Source organism: Conger conger, chromosome 8 (genome assembly GCF_963514075.1).
Source record: "Conger conger chromosome 8, fConCon1.1, whole genome shotgun sequence".
NCBI classification, from domain to species: domain Eukaryota; kingdom Metazoa; phylum Chordata; class Actinopteri; order Anguilliformes; family Congridae; genus Conger; species Conger conger.
Window position 1 is genome coordinate 52,334,765 of NC_083767.1, and position 24,598 is coordinate 52,359,362.

The 24,598-nt window shown below is 39.0% G+C and overlaps 1 protein-coding gene across 2 annotated transcripts in view; it reads left to right on the forward strand.

Moving 5' to 3' along the window:
* Nucleotides 1-24,598, forward strand: part of LOC133135728 (voltage-dependent calcium channel subunit alpha-2/delta-1) — a 127,747-nt gene that overhangs the window by 81,505 nt on the left and 21,644 nt on the right. Inside the window, exons 10-22 of one of the 2 annotated variants that reach the window (XM_061252958.1) lie at nucleotides 1,322-1,421; nucleotides 8,225-8,383; nucleotides 8,875-8,979; nucleotides 10,700-10,778; nucleotides 11,060-11,109; nucleotides 11,188-11,277; nucleotides 12,200-12,283; nucleotides 13,021-13,095; nucleotides 13,960-14,034; nucleotides 19,803-19,874; nucleotides 21,185-21,256; nucleotides 21,486-21,547; nucleotides 22,926-23,002. In XM_061252958.1, coding sequence (XP_061108942.1) covers nucleotides 1,322-1,421; nucleotides 8,225-8,383; nucleotides 8,875-8,979; nucleotides 10,700-10,778; nucleotides 11,060-11,109; nucleotides 11,188-11,277; nucleotides 12,200-12,283; nucleotides 13,021-13,095; nucleotides 13,960-14,034; nucleotides 19,803-19,874; nucleotides 21,185-21,256; nucleotides 21,486-21,547; nucleotides 22,926-23,002 — 1,100 coding nt within the window. The remainder of the gene's footprint in view (nucleotides 1-1,321; nucleotides 1,422-8,224; nucleotides 8,384-8,874; nucleotides 8,980-10,699; nucleotides 10,779-11,059; nucleotides 11,110-11,187; nucleotides 11,278-12,199; nucleotides 12,284-13,020; nucleotides 13,096-13,959; nucleotides 14,035-19,802; nucleotides 19,875-21,184; nucleotides 21,257-21,485; nucleotides 21,548-22,925; nucleotides 23,003-24,598) is intronic. The other variant, XM_061252960.1, reaches the window with a different exon arrangement.

A 24,598-nucleotide genomic window follows, 5' to 3' on the forward strand; every position in this document is an offset into this window, starting at 1 on the left:
GCCAAGAATAAATGACGACGAAAAAAATTCTAATCAATGCTTGCCTTCTAATTTAACGTTTTATAGATAAGTGCTAGACTTGATTGATGGGCTTTTAAACATAAAAGCTATACTTCTGTCTTTTTCATGACAAAATATGAAAACTTTCCCGGCATGTTCTGTTCCTTCGCTGTGTGATTACCACTGCTCTTTAATTGGCAGTGAGTAATTGCTATATATAGAATGTGTCCTTTGGCGATATTAGAATTTCACAACCTTTTTAGCTCAGCACATTGTCTGCACCCGGCTTTATGTTTAAGAGAATAGTATTCCTTGAATATGTAATCCGTCCGAGCTATCAAAAGACTTTTTAAAATGTAAAAGATCAAAGTATAAAGAATTCCCATGTCAGTTTGTCCTGAGACAGCTTAATAGAACTTCCCATTTCAGTTTTACTACTAACCACTTATGCGGCTGTAATATTAATGACCCATTTTGCACCTCACTTTCACAAGCTTCAAAACTATAGCGATATAACAATTATTTCGTGTGTCTTCATTTTCTCCCCCTCATTATTTTCTCTGTTTGCCACTGGAAACAAGGAGAGGACAATTTAATCCAGTGCTGCATAAAAGTATCGCTGTGAAATAATATCTAACATGTTAATTGTTTTGTACTCTGGCATGTGATTTGGTTGTTATTAGTCGTGAGTCTAACTGTGACTAGATGTTATATGATTATATTATTAGATACAGTGGTGTGCAAAAATGTGGACACCCCTGGTCAAAAAGCCTTTTACAATTAATATCTAAGTGAACAGAAGCGAATCTGACTTCTAAATGGTACAAAGTTAAACTTGACACATCTCTTCAAATTTTAAATTTTTTACAGTTGGATACTTTAAAAAGCATGGAATTACTTCAGAATAAAAAGTTCAGCCCTGGAATTATACTCACCTGACTCATTGAAGCCCTAACGAGTACATGACATGGGTCTGAGCCTTGGTAATCATCTTCTTAAAAAGTAACAAAGAATAATCCAAAAGGGTTCCTAAACTTTTGCACAGGGCCTTTTTTCCTTTTTTTATATAATTTATAAACCATAAAAAATAAAAATTAAAAGCAATCTTGCTTTAAAATTTGCAGAAAGGTCTCATGTTTAAGTGGGGTGCCCACATTTTTGCACCCCACTGTAAACCTATTAATTAGTGCTTTATTAAGTTAATTTTAAAATGTTAACAGTGAATTAGACTGATAAGCTATGAAGGTATTTGAATGTGAAGTGTATGTATGACTCTTATGTACTCTTATAGTGCCTCTGGCCTTTGTTTTCTCCCTGGCAGGAGCGGCAGTGTCTCTGGTCTGACACTCAAACTCATCCGCACCTCTGTCAGTGAGATGTTGGAAACCTTGTCCGATGATGACTATGTGAATGTAGTTTATGTGAGTATCCCCTATTTGCCTCTGATCAGTACTGCAATTTCACGTTTATCTTAATAATATAAACAGTTCTGTTGAGAAATGAATTGTGTCATACAGTCTTTGGAATTCAATTCAATCCCATTTTATTTGTATAGCACTTTTCACAGCAGACTGTCACAAAGACGCTTTACATAGTAAACAGAAGGGAATAAAAATGGGAAATATCAGCCCTAAGCCCCAAATAGCATATGAGGTAAACGACTCCCTAGTAGGAGAAAAACACTCAAACAGTGGTGAGAAAAAACTCCCAAATGGGAAGAAATCCGGAGAGGAACCCGGCTATCAGGGGATGCCCATCCTCCGCTGGCCTATGATAGCAGTTCTTGTGCATGCTTGTGCATGTCAGTCAATTATTTTCACATATCTCTGTATTTGTATAGATGGAAAGAAACTCGTTATTGAAAAACATACAGTATTCTTAGAAATTTTACTTTTTTTCACCTAGCCTTTCAACCTAGTTACAGAAAAATCTTTAGACAGCACCAACATTTATATGTACAAGGAATAGCCAGAAACAGAATGATGAATGTGGTAATTGCCAGTGAATCCTACCGATTGGCACTCAGGTCTTTCCTCAATGACCTCAATGCAATTTCACAATGGAAATCATTTATCGTCTCAGAAATCACACTTAACCTGCCATGCCGTATTTCTACTTAATTCACTAGTTCCACAAGACAGATAATGGATGTGGAGTCTGCCATATGTGTCTTAAATATTGAGACGTATCTCTGAATGAGAGACCCTATGTTTCTGGTGAAAAGGATGAGACCGTTGAGAAATAATGAAATATGGATTTGACTTGAGTTCTCTGCCTGAAAACAGGAGTTTAATGAAATTGCTACCATCTCATCTTGTGAACCAAATTGAAAATTCTGTCAGCAAACCAAATCACAAGAACCTGGCAGAGGGTCTTAGAAATCGCCATCCATCATGTTTCACACTGTAGCTCCAAAAGATTTTCCAAGAAGCTTTCAGATTATTTTTAGTCCATTCCAATATTCCAATATAATAAAAATGAGCCACAATTCATATCAGTCATTTCCCGTTAGTCATCCATTTTCAACATACATTCAATTTATTAGTGTTTGAAATAGAAATGTGGGTATTTATTAGGATAAATATTTCAATGATGTGCCAATGAAATATAATTTGAACAACCGTGTTTCTAAATGAATGTTATGCCAGGTGTAAGGTTTCGTCTCATTACTGGCGATGTCCTTCATAATATGAGCTTGTTTATTTTTCACTCATCTATAATTACTTGACAAGGCATAGGCCACTAATGAAATTACCTGGTGGTGCCTTAAGTGTACTTATGGCTATGTGCCAACAGTGAAGCTTCAAATGAACTGACATTCAGTATATGTATGTGCCGTACATTGTTCTGAAGCTCAAATTGCAATTGCTTTGATGAGAAAACTGAGAAGTCCTCAGTTTCAGCACTGCGGTCATGAAAGTTTTTGGGGCGATTGGTTTTGTTTGAGCTGATGACAGAAGTAAAAGTTTAACCTGAGAACACGATGGTGGTTAGATAAGTGATTAATGCGGCTCGTGTTTCCATTGAATCGAGTTAGGCACCTAGATAGATGCTTTAGAAGGACAATAGTGCTCAGAATGAAATCCCAGCAGGTTGGAATTTCAGGACCCAGCGTACAATTGGGGCTTTTACAATTTTAAGATTGTGAGGTGACGTCTGTTGCAGATTGGAGAGAGAGAGCACCAACTCTGCAATTAAAACCCAAATGGTGGATTGATTGACAATGTGGTGTGGTGGACCAACTGGGAATCTGACTTATCCCTTGTGATATGTGTTGTGTATACTCTGCAGTCTCGTTTCCTAAAGTTTTAACCCAATTGCCAATCTGCTGCAAATTTACCTCGAAGATAAATTCATTCAGACATACATTTAGGTGTACCGGATTTGGCAGGAATGCGGCTGCGTTTGGAGAAGGTTAGTTCAACAAGGGCCTTCTCATTGAACTCCTTCACAGATGGCATGCCTGATTTTTCAGCCCCCCGAGAGTTATTAACTCTGCTGCCTCATGTCGAAACCCGATCCTAAATCATTCATCATGGAAATTACCCATAAGGCCCTTCTCATTAAAGCCCACCCTGGGATTGAGATGACATTTGGATGGTCTCCCATTTGGCTGTTCGTTATATGAGGGAACATTGATCTGTATGCCACATTGGTTCAGTGATGGTTAGTGAACAATCACCAGCACTATCAATCAACCCCTACTTAATTCCTTTGTTAGACTTCTGTGTTTTCTCTTTCTAATTTCTAGGCAAACAGGTGTAATAATGAAGTTATATGCTCTGTTGATGCTCATCCAATAAAACACAAGACACTCCACAGCTCAATATCTAGCCATCATTGAGTTAACTGATTCTATTTTAGAACTGTATAATAAAAGTTATTTTTTTTAAATGAGAGCCCAATATGCACAACTTTCATACAGCCAACTGCTTTGGCTCTCATTATCCAACCGGTCCATTTGAAGAAATTGTGGTTAAATTTGTTCTGCTCATTAGAGAAAGTCTTGAGTTAGTGCAAGTTTTATAAAGCTGCAGTGGGTCTGCTCTGACTATGGTGGTCATAAAATAGCATGGTCATGGATGGCGCTTTTCGCTATAATGACGGCTTCAACAATTAGGAACTCAAGCCACGTGTCCTACTACCTTATTGGTTTACTCTATTTGTCACATTTATTTTCTCACGCAGATTCATTTCATTATCAGTTGCATTGTGTATATTGTGCATCACATTTGTAATTTACAAAGCACATCAATCATTTTACAGCCATCACTGTACCATATTGTATGTACAGCAATGCATTTGAAGTATGCAAGGTAATTGCAATTATGTGCAATGGAAAAATACGTACACCCAAGGAGACATTGTTTTCATTTTGTAACCCATAGCCCCGGATCATATGAACAGGGTGAGGGGTAATCCACCCGTTTTACTGTGGGAGATGAAGGAAAATGTAAACCATTTAAACCAAACGCGCTTCTGGAAGTGTAGTAAACAACTGACAGATAGAACATAATGACATTGTATTAATCTATTGATTTTTAATCCATAGAAATTATAGTAACAATGTAAAATATTATTTATACAATACACAAAAGTGTACTTTATGTTTTCAGGGATGTTATAAACAGATTCATATAATTAATGGCATACTACATTACATTACATTACATTAATGGCATTTGGCAGACGCTCTTATCCAGAACGACGTACAACAAAGTGCATACCCATAACCAGGGACTACAAGGTTTGACTGAACCGGTTTTTGTGTTCTGAGAATTCACATTTGAGTTTGGGAACTAGTCAGAGTGTGTCACCTTGTTAAGTAAGCTTTGTGACCCACTTCTTTTGAAATAAGCAGTGTGGTAGAATGGTGGTTGATGAGATTAGCTTCTCCCTGAAATCCGAACCAGCTTTGTGCTATTGGCTGTGTCCATAGGGCTCCAGTAATGGGATCACAAGGGTTAATCCCTCCTGACCAACGTCAGGGCTACACAGCTCCCAGGGACGCTCCCATGGACCGGCAGTCGGTGATTATCTCTAATGCCACTGCTCCGTATCAGAAACAGTATCGCTGACATGGATCTGCCAGATGAAAGAAAGGGAACTATGTCCGTAACTTAAAAGTCAATCATAGCATACAGAGCCTTTAAGAGGGCTAACAGCCCTTTAATGTTACATGTCAGTTCTCAGATCTTCAGGTGACACAAAAGCCTCATTCAGTAAATGTGATCAGCCTTTGGTCCTGGATCACAGACAAGCATGTATTACTTAAGAAGCAGTACAAAAGTGCCACACCACAGCAAACACTTCACCTCTGATTGCTTATTGTGCATTCAGCCCAGGTCCTGTCCATTGGATGACCCACTCAGCAAGAAAGGATTGAGTTGCTTGTGTTAGTACATGCTGTGCTTCCTATAATGTCTCTGACTTGAATTTATTTAGTGAGAGATTGAGGGCCCTATAGCTGACTACCTTTTGGCTTCTGCGTCATTTCCCTGTCAAGGCCTGACTTAGCCTTCTGTTTAAAATTATACCTCTCAATGCGTCACATCAGTCTCCACATAGGCCTTCCTCTTTATTCTCTGTAATCGGGAACTGTAATCATGTCCTCACCACCCTACTCCTAATTATGTATAATTTCTCCCACTTAAGAGAATCTGCTGACATTGCTCCTCTTAGAAGAAGATCTGTGGAGTATGTTGCCAACAGAGAGAAGCACTGAATGGGATTTAATCACAGCTCATTTGCAACTCATGCTAGTGTCAAGGCCTGTGTTTTCTCAAAAATTAAAGAAGAGATTTTATTTATGCCTTACATTATATCCATGCGATGCCATGACATTATAGTTACTTCTGTCATGGCCCCTGTGCCCAATTTCAATGGTGTTGTGAATGCTTACTTTGATAGTAATGTTGTCACAATTCCAATTCCAGCAGATGCCACCAGTTCCCTAGCCCTAGTCTTTCCTTAGCCTCTTCAGTCATTGTATTTTTGGTCTGCTTATTGTTTTCACCCGTGCCTCATTAGTTCATTTAGTTTGTCTGTTTTATTGGTGTATTTAAGTCCTTTGTGTTCTGCTTGTCTTTTGGATGCTTACCTGACTAGTTATTGCCTGTTAATGGAGTCTCTTGTGTTCATTCCTGTTTGTTGTTTCCCTTTCATGTTTTGGTAAAGTTCCTTGTTTATTCACTTACCTTAGTCTCTCGTGTTTCATCTCTGAGCTCGAGTCGCACCATTACCCCGTGTGTCAATTGTTTCATTGTACTGTAGCTTGTGAAAATGTGCCTGTGCTCAGAAAGCTAAATCGTTATTCCTATCCCATTGGGAGTGTGCATGCATATGAAACAAATGTCTCTGAGCCGTTTTCCGTTGAGATGTTGGCCTTTCAGGGTGGGGTGCTGACAGTTATTCATTTTTGCACAAAACCGAGGGGTGAATCTGATTGGGAAATGAGGAGAGGCCTTTTGTGCCATTTCTCCCTGCCGTTCTTATGGGATACAGAGTTCAGCAGCCTGAGTCTTCCGGTGTCTCACAGTCTATCGTACACGTTCTGACAGCTTCTCCAGCCAGCTTAAAATAACTCTAGTGGCACAGAGGTCCGCACATACTCTCAGACTCTCATTTCCATGTGCTACTCCCTGTCTCATTCAGTCTTAACTGTGCCTCTGGGCAGGAAGGCTTATGGTCTAGAGGAAAGCTCAGGGTTGACTTTAGGTTCTGTTTAAATGTGTCTGGCATTCGAGTGTCGCCCAGTACTCAGGATAAAAGTAAGCCATCCTAACTTTTAACGGTTGCTTTCTGACAGTCGTGTCGCAAACTTCCATGCTTTTCAGAGGAGAAGAGGAAATTGTTTTTGTTTTTAATGAGCTTTGGGATTGATGAAAGTGTTTTTTTGAGGTGCTCTATACATAGACTAATACTTTCTGGCATAGATACATCTATTTCGAGCCAGAGGAGGATGGACTCCTTCCAAGATTTCTGCTTGTTGCCCACCTGGGAATTTTCCTTTGCAACTGTCAACCTATACTTGCTTTTTATGGCAGTATGCTGTGAAACATATTGTGACAAATGTTTTCTGAAACGTGTGATCCCATTTAAGATGTTAAAAAATAAATAATGTCACACGGTGACTGTCTCCATTTTACTCTGTAGCCTAACTTATTGTTTGATGAAGTTACATTCGGATTATTGAGGGTACATATGTCCACCGCCATTTTTTGACTTGCTAATGCAGCACCTGCCACCTCTTAATCTGCAGTAAGGTGTATCATGCTCTTGACCAGAGTGGGGGGAACTAATTTGTGAAAACCAGTGTAGTGATAGTTTGGAATGAAGACCTGCATACTCTCGGCCCTCCATAGCACACGATTGGGCACCCCTGATACAGACCTTCAGTGAAGAGGGACCTTGATGTCTGCCGTGCAGTTGGCCCTTGTGTGGGTGCCAGAGCAGAAGCTAGGAGGTCACGCTTTCGGCAACGAATGGATGAAACCATTGAGCTGGAAACTTAGCTGAGCCTTTAAATGAAGGCTGCAACACTCCTTAATGACAGGGGTGACGCTTCTGTTCGTGCTCTCTCACACCTCGGTGAACTCCTCTTTCGCTGCCATCTCATTAGAGCGACAGTTCTACTCATCCATCTGAACATATCGAGACACCATCAGAGAAGCTATTCGCTGAAGGCTTCTGCCTTTTCATGAAGCTCAGATGAGAATTCATACAATTGGGGTTTATATATCCTGATGAACAGCCAATAATAGATCTATTGGAGGCACGTTGAAAACAGCACTTACCAAATTTAAAAAATTGTGAATTGCTGTTTTCAACTTGATGTCATTTTATGAATGCATGTGATATAGGAAATTCCTAAGACATTTGGCTGGCTAATATTATGTGTTATTGTCTTGCTGCTGTTTAAGGGCTGTCATAAAATCAAGGAAAAACTTTGCAGTTGATCATGTGTAAGGTGCAGCTGCAAAGCATGCTTGATGGATATGAGTCTAGTTAGGTCAGATATCAGTCAAGTTTTAATAAACCCTATATCTTGCTCTGGTTGAATGAGGTTAACTCAGAAAGCAGTGACCAACCAGTTGTTACTGTGACAAAGATCCTGCTCTTCATTCAAAATGTGTTTTTATGCTTCTGTATGTTGAGCTGTTAATATAAAATATGCCCACGATCATGGACTTGTGTGTAACTGCGGGATTTGTCTGTGTTTCAGTTCAACATGGAGGTGAACAATACCGACTGCTTTGATCATCTAGTGCAGGCGAACGTCCGCAACAAGAAGAAGCTGAAGGACGCGGTTCAGAAGATCTCAGCCAAGGGCATCACTAACTACAAAAGGGGCTTTGAATTCGCCTTCGAGCAGCTTTTGTTTGTGAGTGCCAGCTCCCCATTCACTGGCCTCCAACAGCAACCGCTTCATTAGCCCTTCTCTACAGGCTCCAGAGAACGATGGGGTCACAGTTCACAGATGATGGAGTCTATGCATTCAGAGTCAAACCCCACATACAGTTAAGAGGGAGATGGATGAACTTGAATAATGATAATGACACAAAACACAAAATGGATTATTTGCCGTAGCAACTTTATCCCTGATGCCACGCCAATGGACATTTACAGTCTTGTTAAATATTGCCATCTGCTGGCTGTGAAGAATACCGTACACTTTGCTTTACTTGTTTTAAATGCTATGGTAATTACCCCAAGACTTTCAGAAAGCATGTCTTTGTACTGTAGATAGTAATAAGAAACCAAGTAAACATTTAAACATTTGATCATGTGCGTTTGATCGAGCATGACACAATAATTGCAGAGACCTGTGTGAAATGAAATGCCACTGATTTGTTCTGTTTCTGCCTGTCCCAGTCCAACGTGACCCGTGCCAACTGCAACAAGATCATCATGCTGTTTACTGACGGGGGGGAGGAGAGGGCTCAGGAGATCTTCGAGAAGTACAACTCAGGAAAGGAGGTACGATGACTTTTTGAAACAGGGATGTGATTTTCATATCAGAGTACTCTGTGAAATATAGGATTAAATATTCAAGCACGGCATTTTCCACCTCCGCAAACAGGCTTTCTGTGTAAATAATTGCTGGAAATAGATTAGCATTTATTTAGACTGTCAGCCAGGAAAATGAATAACGTCAGGGAATTAATTTATACAGGGTTCCCAGGCTCTCCTTCATGAATGTTGATTACATTAAGTCTTGAGAAATCGGGATTATTCTTTGTTTTGTTCGTAAACAATACTTTTATGCTGATACTCCTACAAAAAATTGATTACTGACCTTCGGGTTAAATAAACAAATTCTGAGGTCATTAAAATAATTAGAAATCTCATCTAGCCTAAAGCACCATGAACAACCCTACAGTATCTCATCTAGCAAATAAATAATCGCATACATGCACGCAAGTTTACAGTATGCTCTCAGAAGATATTCAGTTACAGAAATAAACAAACCCCCTTGAATCAGTGGTCTCCCATATGACCCTCTCAAAAAAAAAGATTGCAAAAGAGATAGTATGCCTGCCCATTCAGATAGATTTTAACCTTAGATTTATGTTGCCAGAAGCTTTGAAAACTTTTGTTTTGTCAAACTTTGTGTCTTCTAATTAGCGCCCTCCTCTGATGGGTCTTTATACTCGGTGTTCTTTCAACATCAAGCGCACTACAGATGCCTGCCGTGAGAATGCACCTGGTTCTGATTCATGCCCTTCCATTGTTTTGCACCATGTGTGCCCTTGAATCCCGTTGTCTCCTCCAGCCTCGGACTGTAAGATGTTGAGCAAGGCTGCACCTGCTGTTTGTATGCTTTCTTTTGATATGCATTCATGCTGTTTGGAACACCCGCTGCAACTCTCATTAAAATCCCAGCGTCAGACGTCTCCCAACTCGCACAAGCCACCTCCAATTAACGGAAAAGCTCCTTTTTATGGGTGTCACATCCATGAAGATCCCCCTCCTTAGTAAATGAGTGCTGTGACATCTGGTCCTGTCCCCCTCCCTGGGTAGAGGGGGGGGGGTCCCACTGGCAAATGTGTGAATACCTGCCTGGCATAGAGAGATGCTAGTGTCATTTTTGAGAACAGGTACGCCTCTGAATTTGAGATTGTGTTTTGTGAGCACTTGTGTGTACTGTAATATCTGAAATACCATTGTGCTCATGTTTTGTAGGTTCTCTGTGAAATATTTCATATCTAACAAGCTTGTTTGATATGATTATTTTCATGGATGTATGATAATATAGGGGTTCGTATTGTTTTGGCTGATAATGGCTTCAAACTACCTCATCATTATTGTTCTATGCTAAGATTATGGCCAATATGATTGGCAGACTTTATAATGCAACATAAATGCATCTTTAATGCTATAAATGAAGTGAAAATATCATGCTGATATAGTCAGCTGGACTTCTTTTCCTTATTTTTTTTTATTTTTTTATTTTTAGCAGTCAAACAAAGCTGTCCGAGATGGTAATCTCCACCACCCCCAGGCCATGATCCTGATCTCCCCCTGTGCCCCACTCCTCTCTTGCCATAATGCTTTAATGTAATATTCAGGGAGCTATCAGCTTTAGCATCAGCTCGCCTGGCCAGTCAAACATAGCTCGAGAATTTCCATATCATGTATCCCTAATTATTTTTCATGCCAATGGATGAAAAATAAAAATCAAGTTTTATTCTTGCAGGTGCGCATATTTACCTTTTCTGTTGGCCAACACAACTATGACAAAGGACCAATACAATGGATGGCCTGCAACAACAAAGGTATTTGCTTTTCCGTATGGGTTAATGCTAAAAATGGAAAATGCAGTTTTCCTGCTTTGCATTCAGGACTGGTTTGTGGAATAATCCAGAAAATAGTGTCATTTGTTTGCATTGGATGGTGATGGTAGTTCAGCTCAGTGATGTCATGTGTACATTTAGATTCATAAGTTAAAGGTTCAGGTATGATCGGTATTCATACCAAAACAACTTCATTTTTTGCTATTTCACATTCTGAATTAATGTATGGAATCAACAAACTGCATCCATTGTGTTTCTTCCAGGATATTATTACGAGATTCCATCTATTGGAGCCATTAGGATCAACACACAGGTAACAATAATATATTTTTTGTATTCAGTTATGCCTGTACACATTCATTGTATAGACTATGAATGTGGTCCTTTGCAGGAGTACTTGGATGTACTAGGAAGACCAATGGTCCTGGCAGACAAGAAGGCCAAGCAGGTCCAATGGACCAATGTCTACCTAGATGCACTGGTATGTATTGCCGTATTGGTACTGCATGTCAAGTCACCATGTATCCAAATGTTATGGTTATTTAGCTATATTTACATAATTCAAAATATAACAGTGTGATTATGGTAAAATATGGATGTTATCAGACCAATTAGGATATCAGTAACTGCTCTTAGTTTTCACAGGGTTTCACAGTGTTCACAGGGACATATTTTTGGGATACTGGTTGATGCTTAGTGTGATTTTTTAGTTTGTTAATAATAATAACTACAAGGGTGTTGCTTTGGAAATTTTTTTTTAAATTAAATATGAATCTCCTTTCAAATTTTGATATGAAGCACAACTTCAATCTATGTCTGCCTTGTGTATGTTTATATTATATAAACAATTACTTTCCAATGGCATTTGTTATGTTGTTGTTCCTAATTATGTAGAATGTGTGTAGCCAATCAGAACATGGAGGTCTGCTATTTCATGCAATGTCACTCGTAACTACGCATACCGTAACTGCTTACGTGCGTATGGTCATTATCATCGGAGCCTTAATGCTCCTCTTATCTCTGGTATTCTCTCAGTTTCCGTTACTCTTTTAGTGCAATAAGTGATTGATAATCTTGCTCTGAATAAGTTACCATAATGAAATGACTCCCCACAGTCAGTATCTCTGGTCAGTAGGATGTTGAACTGGTATTTGTTGTTTTCTTCTCCTTACTGGAAACTGAACAGATGTTCGCCCGGCAGAGCCACTATGGACGCAGCATAGTGCAGGCTGATGGTTTCTGTCTGTTTTTAATGCGGTTAAGGAGATGTTGTCATACACACAGTGACAGCTGGCATCAACATTTTAAAGGCACATTTGTAGGTTTGGTGTGTGTTATAAATAAGAGTAGAACACTGTTCTCTGTGTTTGTATGTATATCTATGATTCATTTGTCCTTTGCAGGAACTTGGCCTTGTTATCACGGGGACACTGCCAGTTTTCAACAAGACGCTCTCAAAAGATGAAAAGGGCGGAACCACAAAAAAGGTACTGTCTGGAATATTAGGCACTGCAAGAGGACCTTGGTCTGGCTTTGTCGTTAACTTTGACTTTTAATTTGATTCTGTCAGGCAACAGCCTTTGATTTATTCTTCAAATGTTTGGCAAAGTTCATTTTCGCAGTCGTTGAATTGGCTAGATTGTGTTTGTATAGATAAGGGGCAAAAGCTTGAACTTGCTATCATGAGTCAGCATTATTAAGGTTAAATATTGATTGAGTGCAGGCCCTGAGTTGTAACAGGCGTGTTTACACACATGCCTGGTCCTTATCTCTGCCTGAGGAATGTCAGCTTTCATGTGAACATCAAGTTTTGTTGTGCTGTTTATCACGCATCTGTTCATTCCTGCTGTTGGTAGCTAATCATGCTATGTTTAGCTGGAGAATTATTTTAAAATGAAAACATCCTTGAAGACGGGGCTGAAAAGAAGTGAAGAGGTTTGTTTGAATTAACACTGTTGCGGTTAAGAGGAAAATTGTATCAAGCGCATATATTACTTCATCCTGTTCTGTTAAAGTCCATTTGTACAGAGGGCCCTGACTCATTGGGGAAATACCACAGCTAAACTGGAACCTTGAGTGCTATGTTATGTGGAATCAAGTCACTTTCCCTTCCATAAAGCACCAGATTGCATATCCAAACATCCTTATGGTCAGCCACATGCCAGTTTTACCAGTTTTCTTTTCATCACAGTCATAGATTTTTTTGTGTTTTGTTGAGCTGCAGAATCAATTGACCCTAGGAGTGATGGGCGTGGATGTATCCCTGGATGACATTAAGAAGCTAACTCCGCGGTTCACTGTAAGTGCCTCGTAAATTAACACAAGCACACGTTTAATGTGTGTCTTTACCAATGTAATTTATAGAGGACATATTAGAAGTGCAGTTAAACTGCAATGCACCATATGCCATAACAGATAATTAGGGTAGTTTTATTGGTTAGCACTGGTAAATGTGATTTTCATGCAATTACCTCTAGCCAATGGAGAGGATAATGGCATTATATTCTTCTGTTCAGTATCAAACTATCAAACTGCTCAATAAAGATTTTGTGGTTCAGTGTCCTTTTGGATAGAAGCACCCATAGCACCAATTACCAGTACACTAGAATGCATCGTAAATACAACATGCATTTTAACATTTATAATTTTCTAGATACTGGAAAACGAATTCTGAATACTGTAAACAGATTATTCAGCCTTTTCTTTTTACAAATTATTTCCAATCAAGTGCATCTGGTTGTGTAAAATAAAAATAAATAACGACAAATTTTAGACTATGACACTGAACATAATTTGTTACCTAAATTCTACATTTATTTTTTAAAGTCCACTAAAAAAATGTGGCAATAACACTTGTTTCGTCCCACCTTACATCTCAGAGTTTAAAGAGGAAGTAAGGCCTAAATGCTCTGCCTCTCCAATTAAAAAGGCATCTGTATGTATTTATTTTTGCCCTATAAGTGATTGTGATCTGCACTTAGCCCACACAACTGTTTCCAGATGAGAAAACAGTGTCCCAGAATGATTTAAATGCCTTCTGTAGAATTTAATTAGATAATGCATTTTTATGTTTTAAATGGGCCTAGCCTATGCAGGGAAGGGAGTCCACCAGTTTGAGAATGGCAGCAGCCATCTTTCTCACAAACTCTCTTTCTCTCCAAAGATCGGCCCCAATGGATATTATTTCGCAATCAACCCCAATGGCTATGTGCTGCTCCATCCCAACCTGCAACCAAAGGTACGTTCGACTTTTTCGTTAATGCCAAATCAAAGGCAGAATGATTTCTGGATGAATAAGGGAAGAGCTGAGTAAAGTCCGAAATATCATCAGGCTGCATCCGGCCTGTGTTTTGTTTGGCATGCTGTTGCCATCTTTTTCCGGTTTCTTACGGGATGTGACGTGTCTGTGGGTTTTCAGTACAAATATTGCGGTCTGAAAGTGATTAAGCAATAAAGTGATTCTAATCCTCTGGCATTTCTTAGCTTGTCACCAGAGAGAAGACACATAGGTTAACATGTGTTTTTACTATATTCAAAGATACACTTTTTGTCTATGGTGCGAGGATTAAAGTTGACCTTTTACCATCTGTATGGAAATTTTTGCTTTGCTTTTTTCAGCTTTTCTTCATGTATTTCCTCTGCAGTGTTCTGTTATGAATTTAACTCAGCACCTGAATTTCACCATTTGTCTGTATGTGCTCTGCATGTTGCATGTAACTAATGACGCATGTTTTTGTCTGAGATTCTGTATGCATCAGAATAACACACATGCGTGTTATGACTGACTGGAGCTGTGCCATGCGTTTTCTCTGATTGCAGATGAACACAGAAATGTGGTACACACACTTTTAAGCAATCCATTTCTCTGTAATTTTACTCATTTATTTCATATCACGTTGGTTACACAACAGACTATTTCGAAATTTTCAAAATCAGTATATGGCAGGATTGACCCCAGTGAAGCAAGCAAATATATTTATCCTTATATGTATATTTTTCACAAATATACTATCCATATACATTTTTTTTCATTTGTTTTATTTTTTGTCTGAACATCGAGGGGCCATTATTTCTATAATAACAAATGTGCTATTTTAATTTGTTTCGTGTGTTTCAAAGATTCATATGAACAATATATAGACATATATCTAAAACTCAATTTTATTAACATGACATTGTTGATACATGAACGCCATCCAGAGGGCAATAAAAATGTATGATACAGCACATATTGAAAAAACTAGGTTAAGAAATATTGTAAACATCCACCTTGAGACTGACTTTTGGATCAGAACCTACTAAAAATGTAATTAGTGTGTAAATATATCCCACTTGCCTTCAAAAAGCCTTTGAGAGAAAGATCAAAAGATGAAAATGAATGATTTTCTTCACGTTCTGCAAGGAATATAGTCATGACATCATGTGAACTGAGGAATTGCTACAGCTGGGAAGGTTTTCTGGAATCATGCAACATCCAGTGTTCTCTGCGAGCCTCCAGTCTTTGGGTCAGTGTGTGGCCTGGATCAGTTTTTCAAGCCAAAATAATGAAGTCTACTGAAAACTAACCTGCTATTACCATAGTACACTTAAACCATTTGCAAAGGTTATTTCAGTATGCTTTACATCAGTGTACTTGAGGAAATGCTTCTATGCTGTTTCCCAACATTGTCCCTTTGTTGTACTTGGTTGGCTAAATTCCTGTATAGCTTGCACATCTCTGAGGAAAGCTTATTATTTTGTCTGCCATAAAACAATGCTGTTTCAGAACATTAGGCCAGTTCTCTTGGCCAGGATGAAATATACATTTCGCATTAACTTTCACTTACTAATAAATTATAATGTTGCAAACATATGCATTTATATGTCAGATTTCCATCTTCCACATTGTCCTTTTTATTTAATGCATTGACTGGTACTCATATTTATATGTACTCCGAGGTTAATGGGTGCAATGATAATCAATCACATAGGAATCCCCATGGTCTGCCTTGGAAACACAATTACTTGCGAGTAAATATTACACAATAGATGAGTCATGATGAGTTGACGTGAAAAAAGCCTGGCACTTCAAAAACATCACGTTTCTATCTCTGTGGATGAATGTGCAACACTCGGTGTCTGTTCTCAATTTTCTGCCGACCAGAAATGTCAGCCAGTCTGTTTTTCATGAATTCTAATAATATTATAATTCCAACCACCACAAACTTTTCTTTGGAAACCCTGAGTGTTTATGACCGGTTTGAGATTGTGCCAGTTTTTTTTTGTCTGTACCCATGTGTCCCGTGTTCACACTAACAGCATATACCGTATATGGTTTCATTTGTTTATTTTTTGTTAGAAAAGGATACGTAACCGTCGGATCAGGCTTTATAACAAATTTGCAGTAACGTTCCACGAGGTGAGGAGGCACTTCAGAGACAGAGATGTGCCACTCTGGGATGGGTTCTTCAGCTGGAATCTTAATCCCACAGTCCTGCAGTGGTGGATTAGGACAGTCACTTCAATGAATGAGTGTTCTGACATTAAAAGGGCAGTTCCCGCAGTAGAAGAAATAGTAATCGATTAAAATGTGCATTTTCAGCTTGGTTGATGTTCGCAAGTAACTGACTTTATTTGGGAAGAGACTAGAATATGCTTTTTTTAGAGATCCGTCAAATTCTTCTCTGTTGAAAAGTGGAGACACTTCACTTTGATTTTAATGTGAACTGCCCCTTTAAAGACATTCACAAAAGTGTAATTTTCCGAGTTACAGATAAATAATTTGGCATGGTACCTATCGGACCATGTGCATGTCAATTATACAACAATTGCAGATGCCCATATTTGCATGGATGCTGACAGCAAGTTGTTGATAATACTATACAGCAGGGGTGGCCAACCTGGTCCTGGTGAGCCACAGGGACTGCTGGTTTTTCTTGTTTCCCAGCACTAATCGATCCATTAAAGCAGTCCATTGCACAGTTAACTCGGCTCACCTGGTTTCTTGGGGCTGAAGTGTTTTTTGTTGTTCAGGTGAAAACAAAAACCAGCAGACCCTGCGGCTCCCCAGGACCAGGGTTGGCCACCTCTGCTATACAGCATGCAGGGTCATCCACAAAAACACTGTCAGCACTCCCAGCTGAAGGACCCATCCCAGCATGAGGGTTCTCTCGTGTTGTAGCCTGTCAGGAGCTATGTACAGTAGTGGGTAGTGGCTTCCCTCTAGGAGTGAAGGAGTGATGTGTCCTGTCTGTGGTAACACTGGGTAGCCAGCAATAATTTAACCAATTGAGCCAATTTCCAAAGACCCCCCTATTCAGTGCAGTCTTCAAAAAGGAAAGACTGATGGTTGGACAGGAACTGAAATTGTTTAGTATTCCATATCAGTCATTTTATATTTTAGAGTGCGTGGATATGCTTTTACCTGATCATAGCATTTTCCGATAAAGGAACCTCACAGCCAGTATCTTGCACAGATCTGTCATCTGTCATAAATGGGAGCTGATAATGTTTGGAGAGAGGCCTGTGGGACTGCCCTGGGCAGAGCGTGACAGGGATAATTCTGCTCTATCGCTAAATTGTGAGGTCTGCTCATTCAAACCAGACTGGGTGAGCACAGTCCAGCAAACAAGACGCCATCTCTGTGAAGAGAGGTCAAATTAGTGTCTAGTTTTAGATTTTGTTGTGGCCACTGCATCAACTGTGAAATCAGCATGTTCTGTGGGTGGACTTAACTAATTAGTCACATCAGCATTTAACACCTGTAGCTCATATTCAAAGCCTGATGTTGCCAAATTTGGATAAATCAATTGAATGATATACGTTGATACAGGCGTATGGATTGTGTGTCTGTAGCATATTCAGGTCATTAATGTAATTTTTATGAAATAAGGTTGTGTGTTCAGAAACCATTTTTATTGATCAAATGTTAGTATTTTTAAAGATAAACCATCAACAATATCTTCATTCCGCAGTCAGCACTTTAGTTTTAATAACTACTGGCATGACTGCAGTTATTGTTTAAAGGCATTTCTAAGTCAGTGTGGAAAGGCTTTTTCCAAAGACTCCAATCATATGTCTTTCATTTTCTAAAGAAACATTGTGCACAAGTGCACACCACAACACATTCTGTTGATTGAAATTTTGAAACTATCCACCAAAAAATCCATTGTAAACCTTTAAAGTTTTCCATTGCTTACTTGCCTGGATGCAAAACCACATAATTTTTATTTATTTTTTTATCTGCCCCCTGCAACATTTTTCCAAGTGACTTATCCCAAAGTCACTTACAGTGTAATAAACATACCTGGCAACACTTACTGTATGTCAGGGGGTTATAATTAAGTTTTCTCCGATTTTAGCAATATTTACCAATCTTAAATCAGGTCTTACGGCTTATATGCAATTTCCATTTCTCTCCTCTGACATTTTGGTGGTCCTACATTTTTAACCCATCAAATTACAAACACATTAAGACAAATGGGAATTGCCCCATTTCATTCATCGTACCATCACAAAAAGTACTTGTGCTCCCTTAATAGTTAACGAATGCCATAATTATACAGGTTGCACACGCTCTGTGGCCTTGAAAAATCTGCTTTCAGTTTAAATGCTAAGTGGAACATCTGTCTTTGAACTACAAATCAATACATCACACTGACGCAATAGAATTTAACCTTTACTACACAAAGTTAAAGTTCAAAGCACTATTTGTTTTTCGCATTTCTCAAGTAATTGAGAAATACAGTCCTTATCAGATTTCTCCATTTGTTAATACAAATGACTGTTATGCATATTCTTGTGTATCACACTATCACTCAAACACTACTGAGACCACTTCCTATTCAAGTGCATTTCTGTGTGTTGCAAGCTTGTGTCACGTGAAATATTAAAACCTGCTAAACATCGGTTATTTCACTGTTTTCTGCTGGCCAAATGTGTAGTAGACAGCTGTTGTAAAAGCCTTGCCTTTGCTTGTATTGCATTGCATTGCATTGAATAGTCTGTCCCACATTATGCTCTGAGTATGCTCACTCAGTGCAATATTGATTTATTGTGCAACTTAATAATCATGTAGCCTAGAGTCATTTTAATCTCTAAAGAGGGAGTACTGTACGTGGGTGTGTTTTTATTAATATGATGCCTTTTGTCTTTTCATTTCATTGCCTCTGACTCTCTTCTTTTCCCCCTCTCCATGGCCTGGTGCTTGGGACGAATCTGTCTTCAACCTGTTTCCTTCCACATCTCTCCTCTCATGCATGTTTGGTCTGACCTTTCGTTCTTTTATTCATTGCATGTAAGAACCCGACTCTATCACCGTATTTTCTCTTTTTATGTCCCTGCTGGTCATGCCGTTTCCTTTCTCACTCATTGACTTATTGTAGTTTGAAGGAAATCATTCTGAATTGGCTGTCTGATGAATGACTCAAATCATTGTTTTTTTTATTTTCATCTGAGCTACTGTACAGTATACGGATAGTTATTGTCTGGTTGCCTTGCTGCTGCTTTTCATTTAGTCATTCTCTGGTAATGAAGGGGTCATAACTGAAGTACCAGCCGCCTTTTTTTATCTTGGTCATCCCGTAGGACTGTGACAAAAGCCAGACAAGTATGGGTTTATGAGTCATGCCATTTATAATAGCGAGACATGTAGTCTAGGCTATTATAAATGGCAAACAACAAGATAAAATTAGATTTTGGATAGGCTAATCTTTAGACAGGAGGAGGAGAGGAGACCTCCTAATAACTCTCTCTAATAACTTTTAATAAATTAATCACATGACCTTAAAACAAATATATGATTTTTATTTTATTCTCTGTTTGTTTTTATGATGCACTTTGCAGGTTTTAATTTATTTTATGAACTATGTCTTTATACAGTTTGGCACAGTAGAATACTCAGTGATTCTTCTACTACACAGTTTTTGGCCAATCCATTGAGAATGTTTAAATTACGCTTTGTATTAAATTGCAACATACTTCTCTGACCTCTCTTTCATCAACCCAAACTCTCCACTCCTGTCACAGAATCCTAAATTCCAGGAGCCAGTTACCCTGGATTTCCTGGATGCTGAGCTGGAGAACGAAATTAAAGTGTGGGTACGTACATGAGGCGCTGTTCATTTCCGAGGTTGTGTTTATATCCGTTCTCTGCTGATGAACAAATGTTTATTAAAGTTCTAGATAGCGTTTATAAATAAAGTGCAGGGATGCACAGCCTCTCTCGTGTACAGTGCCCATGCGCATATTATTCAGCTGGCAGTATGGCCTGTGTGTACAGCTGATGCACTGTACAGTGTGTGGCAGCTGTTAACAATCTTCCCACCGCTGTTTATTCTCTGGAAACAGCAGTGTGGGGGCAAATAAAGATGGAGAAGAATACAGACCTGAGGATACAATGAGGATTTTAATGATAAACACATTGCTACAGACTGTCTTTTGTGCACAGCATTATCAGGGCCTCTCCCTCCAGTAAGGAGAGCTGGCTGTTCTGGGCTCAGGAGAGCCCTCCATCAGATCACACAGCAGGGTGTGGGGTTTGGACCAGGGCTGTACTGAGATCAGTTCCAGTTGGCTCCTGTCTTGGGCGGGAATATGATCACAGGATTGAGTATGAAGTTACATTCACTGTAACCTGAGAATTATACATGCAAGACATAATATGTCTTTGTATTGTAGTCTGCTTCAAAATAATGTGGACTTTGAATCTTTTCAAGGTACAAACTACTAATACATATAAAGGCTTTGTGATGCACTGACAGCCCTGTGGATTACTCACACAGCACTATGGCCTTGTGGCATCATGGGATAAAAGGCACTATTATCTAGGGAGAGCAGCAGAAAGGAAAAAGTAGAAATATTTCAACTTTCTCGACACTTCTCACGCCCGCTGCCTAGCTAAGCCATTCATGTCTGAAGGGGATTTATTGAAATCCGTTCTTTAAAAAACATAGTGGATAATCAGACGGTATGAAATCAGAAAGACAAATAGCTTTTTTGTTTTAAGAACTGTACTTGATTTAGGTTGAGTGTTTTCCAATCTGTGATTCATCGCCTGGTTAGCTGGTGAAGTAGACATTCATTACCACAGGGGTGTCAAACTCCTGGCCTGGAGAGCCACAATGTCTACTGGCGTTTGTGGTTTCCTTTAAATCAGCCAGTTAAGGCCTTGAGAACAAGAAGTGTGGAGCCCTAATATACACGTAATCCAGCCAATCAATGACTTAAATGAATTACTTTTGCTGAAATGCACTGAAAACCAGGACTGCTGCAGTCACCCCATGCTATTTCAGTGGTTTAAATGGTTTTTCACCATGACCAAATGAGAATTTTATCTTCAATAAGAATTTCCTATCACCTAGATTTATTTAATCAATGAAGGACCTTCTATCACTCTGTTTAATTTGCAGATCAGAAGAGATATGATTGATGGACTGACAGGAAATAGAACAATCAACACTCTGGTGAAATCTCAGGATGAGGTGAGTGAGGAACAGCTAACAACTAATGTAAGATGTCACTTGAGAAATGTTCAATCTTGCATCTGGAAAAATGGGACCTACTGTAGGCTATTTCTTGAAGTCAAATAAAATGCTCTGGATATAGATATAGCAGTTCAGAAAATCAATTAAAAGCAATACTATTTTATAGTAAATCATAACCAGACAGTCTGGCTCATTATTTATCACTATTTTGCGTGTTCTTTGGTAGAGGTACATCGACAGAGGTGTCCGGACCTACACATGGGCTCCTGTCAATGGCACAGACTACAGGTGAGTACACGAGCTGTTGCCATGGCATTGTGGGAATTTATAGCAGATGTAAAGCAACCATCGGTGTTCTTATGCTCAGCGGTATAAATTTCAGTCCTACACAAAGTATCTTCTTACGGCATCGCACACACTGATGGCTGTAGTCATGTGTCACACTGACGGCTGTAGTCGTGTGTGTGCTCATAATTGCACATAATTTTGACCTTCAACAAGTTTGTTTGATTGACTTCTAAAAGTAGAAAAACTATGCTTGTACACATCTCAAACACACAGTGAGAAGGTGTGTGTCCCTGACAAATTTCACCAGTAGGGGTCACTCTGCCCATCGCAAATGGATAGAATTCATGTGGTTTATGCTCTTGGCAATTACTTTCAAGACTGGTGTATTGGCTCTGTATAGTATAGCAGGAAAGGGAAAATCCGAAAAAGCCATAATGCTTTTCCTTCCCCGTTTAATTCCAGTCTTTTTCTGATAAGTTTGTGGTTCAAATGCTCACCATATCTGACTTGAGTTTAAACACAGCAGAGAGGTTCTACGTGAACTGGTTTCTTTTGTACAAAGTCAAATGTAATGCTATTTAGAAATTCAAGGCACCAAAAGTATATATTTGAAATACTGGAAATAGGAGATTGAAATTGTTAAAATAGTGAGAGATTCTGGGAGGGGGGGGGGGTCTCTCTTTAGAGAGTAGGATTCCTGGAAAGAGTACAGTGAAAAATGTGGCCTAGATCCAAAGGCTTGAACTGTTTCCATGTGAACTTATAATGACTGGTCAGAAGGATTCTTTGCAAGGGAACATTTATTTCCACTGCATTGCTGTGCTTGGGAGTGTCAAAGTGCATACAACAACGAACGGAAGTGATGAAACATATCAGCAGCTGTAGGTGCACTGAAAGCTTTGGCTGCATTCTTTGGTCACAGATTCCAGCTCTCAAGCAGCATCAACATTTGTATGTAAATGAGCCATCTGACACTAAAAATAGCAATATATATTTTTTTACTGATTTCCTTGACTAACTTCATGTGACATGCAGCTCACCACTAATTTTTTCCTGGCAAACACCAAATCAGAGCCTTCAGCCAAGTGTTATTTATGCAATTAAAATGTGAGCTCATATTATTTCTTTGTTAATTTGCTCGCTGTGTTTTTCCACTGGAGAACTTCAAGGCACAAACCTGTAAACACACACAGTAAACTGTGAAGGGAGCCAGGAGCTGGGAAAGGGTTCTAACTTGGTGCATGCTTTGATGCGTGATGTTTTTGAAAACTTTTTGCATGTCATGAATTTTGGGAAACTGAATACAGTACCTTGTCAGGCTTTATCACTTGTCTTCCTGAAGTGCTGTAAAATGACATGAAAGTGTTTGTATTTTCAGCCTGGCGCTGGTATTGCCTGAATACAGTTTGCACTATATTCAAGCAAGAATAGGAGATACGATTACACAGGCAAAATGTGAGTATTGTAGAGTTTACGATTTGGATGTGCTTGTGATTGAATTGATTGAAAACTGTGGTTTAAATGCAGGAATATAATTTATAGTCAATTACTATGCCTCTACAGTAATGACAAAAGGTAATGTCCTTTCAACATTGTTAATGTGGTTAAAAGCACGTGATAGCATACAGTATGTTGATTTTCAACACATGGTTTGTTTCCACGTTACAAGGTCAGAACCCACAATTTTCCCTCCTGGTGTGTCGCTGTAGCATTGATCTTCTGTTACGGTGCTCTGCACCTTACCAGACAAGTAGTTTCCTGAATAAACAGCATCCATAATCATGCTCTATAAATGTTTTAACTTCACTGGTACCAAAGGTATGTGTTCTCCAGGAAATGCAAGTGACTCCTGTGAAATCTTCCACAGTGGGATGAAATTTAAGATCTGTTTAAGGTCTACACCTGCAGATATGCCAGTTGTGTTGAATCTTTTCGGCTGTTAAGTCAAAAGAATATCAACAAAATGTCTGAAGAAACAAACAAACAGACCACTGTGCAGGTTTTTCTGGTAAACTGAAGACTGGCTGTTTGTGAACACGCAGTGCTGCCAGCTTTTTACCTCTGCCTTTCATCCTGGCTGCTCTTCAGTGGGGATAGAACTGCTTAACCAATCTAACCTGATCCCTAGCTGGAAACACACCTTGTCTTCTTTGCTCTCTCTCCTCTCACTCTCCCTTATTCTCTCTCTCTTTCTCTCTCTCTCAAATTCCTGATTGAGACTAAAATCTCTCTCTCTCAAATTCAAATTTCAGATTGAGACTACTTTTTTGTCTGGAATCACCCATATATCTAGACAGTGTGTGCTGTGTGACAAAATGATGTATTATACAGTACATGTAAAAGCCAGTGGTCCAGGCCCTGTAGATGCAAAGACCCATACTACCTGTACCACATGTGGTGTGACAAGATTGACAAGATGTGACAAGATTCAGTAGAACTGAAAGACACATTTTTAAGTACTATCCAGTCATTTAGGTACAGTAGAGTGTTTTGTTGTGTTTCAGGATGTCTATGAATTGATTCCTGAGAATGTACACTATTGTTCAACCGTTTGGGGTCACCTTTTCTGATTTAATATTTTATTTTCTCTGTTTCTAATAAAACAGTCATTCATATGTGGTCAAAGCGCAGACTCAGAGCTTTTATTGAAGAGTATTTTTATACATTTCGGTTTCACAATGTAGTAATTACAGCACTTTTTTATATGTATTATAATGTTTGAGATGAATGAGTCATGTTTTGTTTTTGGTTACATATCCTTTGCATGCCATGACTTCTTGAGTCTGTGACCCATCAACATAATTTAGATTATCTTATTCTCAGGCTGTCCTACATGCAATACTAAAACTCTGTGCATTTGAATGGATCTCAATGGGGATGCTGATACAGTATGGAACACATTTGTTGGGTAAATGGCTTTAAGTAATCAAGGGTCCAAGGTATCAAATGAGCCTCAAACCATCATGCTACAATAATTTAGGGGACCCCAAACATTTGAACGGTAGTGTATATCTATGTATACCTAGATAAGGCAAGGATAGAGAATAAAGG